The sequence below is a fragment of the Paramormyrops kingsleyae genome, unplaced genomic scaffold (assembly GCF_048594095.1).
Source record: "Paramormyrops kingsleyae isolate MSU_618 unplaced genomic scaffold, PKINGS_0.4 ups158, whole genome shotgun sequence".
Taxonomy (NCBI): Eukaryota; Metazoa; Chordata; class Actinopteri; order Osteoglossiformes; family Mormyridae; genus Paramormyrops; species Paramormyrops kingsleyae.
This window is the reverse complement of record NW_027326096.1, coordinates 44,566-55,651: the sequence shown is the minus strand read 5'-3', so window position 1 is coordinate 55,651 and position 11,086 is coordinate 44,566. Positions and strand designations below refer to the sequence as shown.

The 11,086-nt window shown below is 42.1% G+C and overlaps 1 protein-coding gene across 1 annotated transcript; it reads left to right on the top strand.

The window, feature by feature from the left end:
- The first annotated feature begins 732 nt into the window (after positions 1-732).
- LOC140587201 (cathepsin D-like) lies at positions 733-5,888 on the top strand. The gene is made up of 9 exons (XM_072708598.1): positions 733-794; positions 1,677-1,833; positions 2,293-2,416; positions 2,686-2,804; positions 4,260-4,459; positions 4,577-4,699; positions 4,885-5,029; positions 5,112-5,210; positions 5,727-5,888. Exons 1-9 carry the CDS (start codon positions 733-735, stop codon positions 5,886-5,888), a joined length of 1,191 nt encoding a protein of 396 aa, XP_072564699.1.
- The last annotated feature ends 5,198 nt before the right edge of the window (positions 5,889-11,086 follow it).

Here is an 11,086-nt window from a genome sequence, read left to right as displayed (position 1 = left end):
TTTCTGCCTGGCGCCGAACAGGAAGCTGAAGTTGCTGAGCAAGTTTGTTCTTAATTGGTCACGTGACTCAAGTCGCTCTTGAGTTCCCTGTTGGCTATCAGTGACAAACAATCACACTCTGTTTTTTTAATTATTGCAAGAAAAACCTCAACAGCTTGGTCGTGCATTCAACACATTTCATTGGAATTAAAACCCAATGTGGTATAGAATTTAACGACAGCCAAATGAAAACAATCGTGGACAGAAACCGAAACTCCATTTCAGGAAGAAAAAAAAACACTTGATTCATAAAGCTATCCAAGTCTAACACCCAGCCTCGGCATGTTGTTTTCATAACTCCCCAGCTGAAACCTGTATAGCTAAACATGCTGACATGAACAACATAACTGAAGATCTCATTAGTGATCACAGGAATTTGCATTATAAACTTAAAATAATTCATATATATTGACGTTGCGTCATTTGTTTTCATTTACTGCTATTAAATGTCCTTCTACTGTAAAGAGAAAACAGAAGTTTTGTTTGGTGCATTCTAGATTGCAATCTGGTCTTAGGCCGGTTATCTTGATCGGTGACGCAAGCAGGCCTCCCACTGCGCTCTCCGCCTCCTCGCTCTACCATCACATGATGGGGATTACATTCCTAGTTAAGGTTATTACACACAAGCAGGTGCTTTGTCATTTCCCGGGCAGCTCAGGGAGGTTCTGCAAATTTTGCACATATAGAGTAAAGATGAATTTTCTGTCTCTGTGCTTAGTTGCCTGTTTCGCCTGGACATCAGATGCACTTGTTCGGTAAGAGACATCTTGCTAATAATAAAAAGTAGGACAAATCGATGGCTTTTATATGCGTGAAATATGCATTTCATCTATAAAGTGTTATAAAATTTGTTTACGAGTAACTGCAGTAAATTTCATTAATATATATGTTTGTTATCCTAAGAGATTATAAGGAAAGTTATATTTATTATAACACTTTCTTTTGTTTCATTAGTCTGTAGAGAAAAACAAAAAGATTTGTGTTTTTGGAAAACGTTCTTTATACTAACAAGGCTAGTGGTAGCATGTTTTTTCATTGTTATATATTCTATATAATAATAGACAATTGGAGAAATTGTCTTCTCACCTCCCCCAACCTTCCTCACCATGAGAGTAAGCTTGGCCAGCCACCTTGTGGGGAGCCCAAGGGGCTGGGGGTTAAGGGCCTGTGCCAAGACAGGGCTTGAACTGGTAACCTCCACTCACAGCAACAGAGGCATAACCAACTGAGCCACATACTTCCCCCAAAAAAACATAATAAATATATTTCCATACAGTGTATCTGTTGTGCATGTGCTGCTTATGTCGTTGTGTATGTTAGAGGGGGCACCCCTGCCTCCCATCACTTACAACCTCATGCCTCTGAATCCTGCCACGGCTCCTCTTTCTCTCTCTTTGCTCTCCTCAAGTCACTCGGTTTCTTCTGGGTTTTCTGACTCCCCCCTGCAACCCAGTGGTGTCCCTAAATTGCTCATAGTGTGTGTGTGTGTGTGTGTGTTTGTGTGTATATGCCCTGCTATGGAGCGGAATCCCATTTAGGGTGTACCCCTTACCTTAGTTACTGATTCTCTACCCATATATGCCCTATAATGAACACAGTGTCTGGATTTTAATAGTTATCCATTTGCCACTGTACAGGATTCCTCTGAGAAAGTTCCGGACCATCCGGCGAACCTTGTCTGATTCAGGGAAGAGTGCAGATGAGCTTCTGGCTGGAAATGGGGCCATGAAGTACAGCCTGGAAATCCCTCCCAGCACTAAGCCCACTCCGGAAACCCTGAAAAACTACCTTGATGTGAGCAGTCACTGCTATGTGACCACATACTGTCCCTTGCAGTACATATGAGGACCAATAGACAGACATTCTGTGTGGCGTAACTTAACTAATCCAGTTCTCGCTTATATCTCAGCATTCAATTCAAGCTGAAGATTTTCCTTTTTATGTGGCTCACATGATCAAGATTTTAAGTTGTATCCGGTCAGAGATTAAGCTTTAAGAAACAAGGAATTTGGTGTACCACTCCCATATTTACCATTTTCGAAAACTTTGTTTACAACAGCCGTAGCTAATCTCCTATCATTATGAGATAAATCTGGGATGTGGAAGTTGATCAAATCAGTGTGAAATCAGCGTGTTTGTGCCACAGTGGCTGCTGACACATCGCCTGACTGGCCGCTTGCACAGGCATGCTCTGTATGTTTCTTGGTTTCTTGCACCTTTTGGCTTACACTGTGGATTTTTTTGCCCTCTCAGGCTCAGTACTACGGTGAGATTGGCCTTGGTACTCCAGCACAGACCTTCACTGTGGTCTTCGACACAGGCTCAGCAAATCTATGGGTTCCGTCTGTGCACTGCTCACTGTTCGACATCGCCTGCTGTGAGTCTGTGTTTGCACTGCTCTGTTTAGAACAGAATGACATTTTTCCTCAATATTATGCTAATTTAATTATGAATAAATTAATACATAAATCAATCAATCAGTGGTCGCTGGGTCCCAAGACTCAGAGAACGAATCCTCTTTTTGGTAAATTTATCATAGTAGTAAAGTTTTCTGAAGCCGGATTGTTCCTTGACTTGGCTGCATATGCTGATATGAATGACAGACTTCCAAAATTCCAGATATGTCTATGCTTTTCTATGTTGCAGATTTCCACAACAAATATGATTCTGCAAAGTCAAGCACATATGTGAAGAATGGAACTGATTTTGCTATCCATTATGGTTCTGGTAGCCTGTCCGGTTATCTTAGCCAAGACACATGCCAGGTATCTTACAGTTTTCAGTGGTATAATGAATGGGTGTGTCCAAAATCGCATACATGTTTGCAACATGAACAGTGTGTCCAAATATTCAGTATGGATGAGACAGTAGGCAACCGGTACCTGGATGACATACTACATTATGCAAGATTCAAAATGTGTGCAACCAATGGATGCTAAGCTATCCCACAAGGTCCCTGGAGCGACAAGTAGAGACCAAGTAGTGTCGTCTGTGTACAATTTTATGTAGAGGTGGTTTAGCACGTCATTGGTAAACATCCAGGTCAAGTAATATGAAAGATGGCCACCACAGTGTCTGAATGCATGCACACTGTTGTCATGCAGACACACACACACACACAGTACATACATCTACAACAGTAGAAAGCTTTTGCCAAAGTTCAGTACCTTGTCATGGATTGGCATGGTGTAAGGGCAAAGGAGCGATCCATGTTGCAGGTAAAACAAATAAGGGACTTTATTTTAACTCAAAAAACAAAAAGGAACCACATGGGGTCAAAAACAAAGCAGGCAGACAACAAAAAGTACGGCAGGGAGCAACACCTGAATAAGAACACAGCAGCACAGGAACCACTAAAGCAGAAGAATTACTGCTGCAAACTGGGAGCAAACACACACTAGCACACAGTGACACTGAACATAATGAGCGGCTGATGAGAGGAACACAGGTAGGCACTTACATATACACAATGAGGAAAGACAAGAGACAGGTGTGGGCATCAGCATGCACTGATAACACAGGAGCATAGGCGAGGGCATCAACATGCACTGATAACACAGGAGCACAGGCGAGGGCAATCAACATGCACTGATAACACAGGAGCACAGACGAGGGGCAATCAACATGCATTGATAACACAGGAGCACAGGCGAGGGGCAATCAAGAGAAAATGGGTCAAAGACCAGGAGAGAGCAAAATAAGAAAGGTAATAAGAGGGGACAAAGACAAACCAAGAAAATACAAAGAAAAATGTTACATTTTAAATAAATTGTATTATATGATTTATAATTATATAATATAATTAGACAATATAATTAATGATTCTAATTAATGATAAATGATAACTGATAACGGAAGAGAAAGACCAGATATCATAGCCACCCACTCAGCCCATGGAACAGGTGAAACATAAGGAGGTAACACGAAATGAGAGGGCCAGCCACACCTGCCAGCCAGATGAGGAAAATGACATTAAGAAAGGGGCAAGGCAGGGGCAGAATTTGATAATGCCTACTGTTAACTTATCTGATTTCAGATGCACTCAACTAACTTTAGATGTCATTGAAATCAGTCTCAGTATCTGTGAGATTTTTAGTTCATAACTAAGTATGACTAAATTCCTGATCCACTTTGAGTGTCTCAGGTAAGTCAATTTTCTTTTGCACTTCCTAGCAAACATATTGGATTTTAGAATACTGTATGGCTTTCATCCTCCTCAGATAGGAGACATATTAGTGCAGCAGCAGGTGTTCGGAGAGGCCATCAAGCAGCCCGGGGTGGTCTTCATCGCAGCAAAATTTGATGGCATCTTGGGCATGGCCTACCCCAGCATCTCTGTGGATATGGTTCCCCCCGTTTTCGACAATATTATGCGTCAAAAAAAGGTGGAGAAGAATGTCTTCTCCTTCTACCTTAACAGGTAAGCCATCCAGTTGTTTGTAGCTAGTGTCTTGCATTGTTTTTCCTTGAGTAGCTACCTGTAACATTTAATGCTTTAATGTTATTTTTGAAATGAGCTGAATGCCACTTACAACAGGAACCCCAGCACAGAGCCTGGAGGGGAGCTGCTCTTGGGGGGGAGTGATCCCAAGTATTACAGTGGAGAGTTTCACTACGTTAATATCAGTCGGCAGGGCTACTGGCAAGTCCGCATGGATGGGTGAGGGCTGACTCTGCCACAATCCTTGAGCAAATCATAGCGTTATCTAAGATGCAGATATCTGACCAGACGACATTTTCTGTAACTGTTTTGTGAAATAAAACCGCTGCAGACGGTCTGCTAAACAGAATGATTCACCAATGAGCTGCAGTGTTTTATGTTACCTCTCTGCTCTGGTTTGATAGATTGAGCATTGGGGATCAGCTTAGACTTTGCAAGTCTGGCTGTGAGGCCATTGTGGACACAGGTACCTCCCTGATCACCGGACCTTCTGCTGAAATCCAGGCCCTGCAGGAAGCCATCGGCGCCACACCCCTCATACAAGGAGAGGTACATCACTTTTTTTTCTAAAAAAAATTTCTAAATTTGATCCAGCTGCTGTTCTCTTACTGATTTCCCTTATGCTTTTCAGTACCGGGTTGACTGTAACAAAGTGCCCACTCTCCCAAATGTCTCCTTCATCCTGGGTGGAAGATCATACACTCTAACAGGTGAACAGTACATCCTGAAGGTCAGTCTTCTCATTGCATTTTTACCTTCTAAATTGATTTAATCCATCTAAATTGATTTACTTCCTTTAGTGTGAATGTGACACTGTAAAGAATCCTGAGTTGAATATCCACTAGAGGGAGACAGAATCTTCAAATATTGATAGAGCTTCTTTGCCAGAGAATATCATTTACGCATCTACCAATATATAACTTGTTAAGGTTAGATAAATGTAGACTATTGTGATCATGAAGGTTTATTTTCATTGCTGACCAGGAAAGTGGTAGGAACCTGCAAGGATTTCCATCCATTTATCCATCCAGTCATCTTATAACCACATATCCTGGTTTTGGTCACAGGAGGCCTGGAGCCTACAGCTAGCAGTAGTACTAGTACAGAACACAAGCATAGGGTACACCACAGACAGGCAAGCTGGGTGGATTTATGGACTGTTTCTGTGGTCACTGTGTTACCTGACATAGAAGAAACACATAATAGGCACTGTTTATCACTCTTAGATATGTATTTCCCTGTGCAGGAGAGCCAAGCGGGTGTGACCATCTGCTTAAGTGGGTTTATGGGGCTGGACATCCCTGCACCCTCCATGCCCCTTTGGATTCTGGGAGATGTGTTCATTGGGCAGTATTATACTGAGTTTGACCGTGACAAAAACCGGGTAGGCTTTGCTAAGTCTGTGTGAGTGAATCACAGAGGTCAGCAGATGGTTTAAAGCAACACCATTCAAAAGAATGACTGAAACTAGGGGAAAAAGGTATGAAGAAGTGGGATTTGGTGTAGATCTTTGAAAAGTGTTTGCTTCATTTGTGAGGACTTCACATTGTAATTGTAATGCATTTGAAGTATAAACTGCAATTAAAAATAGCAGAATTATATTTTTCATAACCAATTTTCAGAGATCATCTTCTGATAAACTTGTTTAAAATGAATAAAAAAAATTACGCACATTTGCCTTTTTGTAGAAGAATGTACTTGACTTTCACTATCAAAGATTGATTGGATTTAATAAAGCTTTCAATGTATTTTGTTATTTCTGTGTGATTTATTTATATTTTGTTCCTATTATATGTTCACTGTATATGTCTGCAGTGGTCAGTTCCGGCCGTTGGAAGTGCAGGTGCAAAGAAATAGAAGGGCCACCTATTAAATGACTTTAGGCACGATAATGGCACCCTTTTCATTGGAGGGGGACCCATATACCCCATGTAGACCACTGTAAGGGCACCTTGTGCATCACAGTATTTATATGTATGATTTATTTCATTATTGGATTTATTTACTTATTTATTGTATGACTTATTAAAAATAAATGTCAGTTTGCAGTCAATTCAATTTTTAAGTTTTCTCATGTTCTGAAGCTGTTTAAGGAGAATTGTAAGGTAAGTTAAAGTGGAGCATTGACAAATAATGACTTGAATTATTGTGATAATTGTTGATATCATTTGACCCACCCAGCTCTAGGCTGATATCAGAATTGATTATATTTATAGTTTTTGAATTCGATTTATGGTTTCCAGTTGAATTTGTGTTTTTCAAGCTCTGGTAACTTGGCCTCACCTCAGACTAACCTAGATTTGTTAAAGATTTAGTCTGGACCCAGACTTGACTGAGGAGTACTCACATATGGCTACCCAGTTCTGATAATGAACTGGGTCTCTGTTTTTGGACTGGGTGTCTGGTAATGAACCGGGTCTCATCTTGGACGCGTTCTTTGTTAAAGCCACTCTCTTGACTCAGACTTAACTAAGGTGTACTGGAACACAATACTGATAAAAGGTGGGAGCTAATTAAATTTGGATACTTGTTCTAGTTTTTGACAAAGTACAGAAGCCCAGTGAAATATCCAGACTTTATACTTTTTTCACTTTATTGAAAACATGAAGGCAAATAGAACATGAAGCCAGTAAAGAAACCACAACCAAAGCTCCTACAGGGCAGTAGTCTCAAACCAGTGTTTGTACCATTGATTGAAGATTTACAACGGAAACATGAATCTGAGAATCAGCACCATGTGTTGTCATGAATGACGTGTCAGCTGATGAAGCAACAGCAACATGATGGTAGAAATTACACTTTCTTAAATAACTTATTTACAAAAACATTTAGAAAAACCTGTTACTCAGACTTTTATAGCAAGTGTTAATAATGTGTTTAAATATTTTGAAAGGCTATATTATATGCAGGGCGTATAGTAATTCTGAAGTCAATTAACAGAATCACACAGAGATAGCCTTTATGCTGAGGTCTCTGATCCCACGACATCCTCGGTTGTTTCTTTCCTTCTGAGCTCACCGGGCATCTCCAGGGCTACAAGTCAGCCGGCCACTGGTACCCCGCGGGGCAGGTGTACTGGCTAAGGAGCTCCTTCACTCTGTCTGTGTCCCCCCCCACACCGCTGTGGGGAGAAAACATTATTCTTAATTCCACATATATTATGTAATTTCAGCATGTGATGGTGTTATCAGATAGGCCATAGTTGTCTAGATGGCAGTATACTGTCCTGTACTGCAACAGTGTCTTTCTTTGATAAGGGAAATCTACCTTTTTCTAACGCTCTGCATTCTGTGCAGGAAGGAACAGATGGTGCTGATCTTGGCTTTAGATCTCAGGTACTCTCCATATCTGTTGGAAAATTCAATGTCTCCCAGTTGCCTGGTCTGCAGTCCAGAGTGTCTAGATAGCCTGGAACAGCAAAAGCAGGGATAGCCACAGGACATATCCAACTCTATTAAAGAGGGCTTTCAGCCAGCTTCAACCAGCATTTGTAATGACCAGCCAATTCACCCATGTGTTTGTTGACTCAACCACTATCATACTGTGTTTGGCTAATCAATATATCATCTACTTATTTAACTACGGTAATTAATTTAATCAATTATGGGTGTTCTTCTAGCAATCCATCCATCCATCCATTCTGTACCGCTTTTCCGGGTCGGGACACGGGGGCAGCAGCCTAAGCTTGGCCCGCCGGTACGCATCAGCTGCGTCTGGAGTCCCACATGCCAAAAAGGCCCGATAGGACTCCTTCTTCGGGGATTACCACCTCGACAGACACAGACCACCTTACGGCCATAGCTCCGGTCAGCCACCTCCTCAATGGAGGAGTGGAACATAGCCCATTCGGACTCAATGTCCCTTGCCTCCCCCGGAACGTGGGTGAAGTTCTGCAGGAGGTAGGAGGCCTGCCACGCCTGACCAGCTTCCCCCCCCACCTAGCGGAGCCAACCCATCACCAGGTGGTGATCAGTTGACAGCTTCGCCCCTCTCCTCACCTGCGTGTCCAATATATGCTGCCACAAGTTTGACAACACGACTGCAAAGTGTCGTTTATACCACTATGTCTAGTCGGAGCCCAGCTCAGGCTCCCTCCTCACCAGAGAGGTGACATTCCATGTCCCTAGAGCTAGCTTCCGCAGCCGAGGATCGGACTGCCAAGGTCACCGCCCACCTCGCAGTGCACCCAACCTCCTTGACCTCTCCTACAGATGTTGAGCCCATTGGAGAGGGGACCCACTGTTCCCGGCCGTGCCCCATGGGTGCAGGCCTGGCCACCAAGCTCTCGCCATCGAGCCTCACCCGCAGGCCTGGCTCCAGAGGGGGGCCCCGGTGACCCCCGTCCGGGCGAGGGAAACTGTACATCCATGTTTTTATTCATCATAAGGGGTCTAATGAGCCGCACTCTGTCTGGTTCCTCACCCAGGACCTGTTTGCCTTGGGTGACCTTACCAGGGGCATAAAGCCCCAGACAACTTAGCTCCTGGGATCACTGGAGCACGCAAACCCCTCCACCACGATAAGGTGTCGGCTCCACTCTTAAGATAAGATATTAGCGATAACTTCTTGGAGAACAGAAAAAATTCGTATTGTTTTTTTTGTGTTACTATTCATTACAGTATATTGTAATGTTACATTGTATTTATTTTCTCTGAGCGATTATTCAACTTACAACCCAGTTAAATAGCTATATTTGTTAGTTTTCTTTGACTGCCTACATAGAATACACAGTAGTGTAAATGGAAAAAAACATCATGCAATGCCATTTGTACCTTGCATTGTCCTCCAGAAGGACGTCCACATTATCCCCCACAAGAGGAGAGCTGAACTGATCGCCTGAGCTTCGGACGATTCCCCTCACATCCTCCTCACTGGGGTGGGCGTAAAGCAAACGTAGGTAACACAAGTGGACCAGAAGTATCATTTGAAAATGACAAAATAATACAATGGGCTTTCAAGCATAAGGGAACAGAGCAAGGACTTAAGGAGTGCTTAAGTGAGAACTTATCAAGATGAACACCACAGGTACAAAAGAACAACGAGAAGAATAGGATGCCAGGTGAGAGAGGAATAAAAAGCCAAAGCCATATGAGATATAAGGAGCGGGCTCCCTTTCTTTGGTGAGAACCATCTGGGTGAAAAGCAGCTATTCAGTGAAATAAGATTTCTGGAGCCAAAGAAATGTACAAAGATAAGGAAAGGAATAATAATGGATTTTATATATTTTTTTCTTGTAAGTGAAAAAGAGAATAACTCTGCATAGTGACACAGAAGAATAAAGGAAAAAGTTAACGTTTCATTGTCGATCCTGGATTAATGGGTTGGCATGCTGGTTTAGTGGGTGGGACTGCAGCTTCATGTGCCCATGGAGCTCCATATAAGATATACAAGATCATACATAGCTTTTGGAAGAATACAGACAGCTGGGTTTTCCTAGAGTAAAGGGAGGCTAGAGAGACAGAAGGTTTTAAATAGCCAAGCCCGAGCAACCACGCAGCGAATAAGCCTAGATCAATCAGGGAAGGTTTTTTAATAGTCAGCTTATATAATGCATGAAAGTATTTTTAATGCAGGAGACATACGCACCTCTCCAAGACAGGAAGTGCAGTTGTGAAGTGAACAAAAATAGTTGTGAAGAGCATAAAGTGGCCTAGATTAATGAGATGGACCATGGTGAAGCCCTGGAACGAGAAAACGTCAGCGTGCCGAAAAGTTACAATGCAAAATGAAACCCTTCAGCTCCAGTAATTTTTGATTATATTTCTCATCTGCTCTGCCTCACAGAAACATTGGCATTTTATCAAAATGAATTTTAAGTTTAGATTCTACTCACCTTGGACAGAAGAGAATAGTGACAAAGAAGACTCCAGAATAATTTTGCACCCCCTTGCCCGAAGTCAGCCTTTAAATATCTTGTCTTTATTGACCCTGTGAGACACTCATCCCCCAATAATGTCTGCATCACCACCCCCACCCCGACCCTGACAGATGGTTTTACAGTCAGGCTTATTTGAACTTGTCATTATATCTGTTTGGTAATGCTCCTTCTAACTGGCCTGCTTGTCTTTCCTGTGTACTTTCCTTCTATGACCCATTCAATGGTGACTTCCTCAACTGGCATTATTTGCACCGATTGTGTGTTTTATGGTCATTGTCATGGTTTTATTGTTTATCATGTCCACATCAAAGGGAATTAGTTTAGAAATCAATACAAAGGAACTGATATGTCGACATTTGCAACCATGAACATCTGCAGCCAGAGATGGTATAATGAGGATTACATTTTTATTCTGTAACACTTTACTTAAAGCTGTCGTCTATTATGCATTATATATACCTTCATAATGCATTATAATGGTCGGTATAAGAACTTATAAAGTATTACAGCATCTTCTATTGACAGCCATGGCATTATAACATACCTCATAAGCTCCAGTGAAGCTCTCATCTGTGCAAAATATACACTATTGATACCTTGACATGCATGATAATGGTTGGTATAAGAATTAAGTGAAAGTGAAGGGATTAATTGTTGATGCACCACAGCACACAACAAAGAATTGCGTCCTCTGCGTTTAACCCATATGTGACATAGCAGTGGACAGC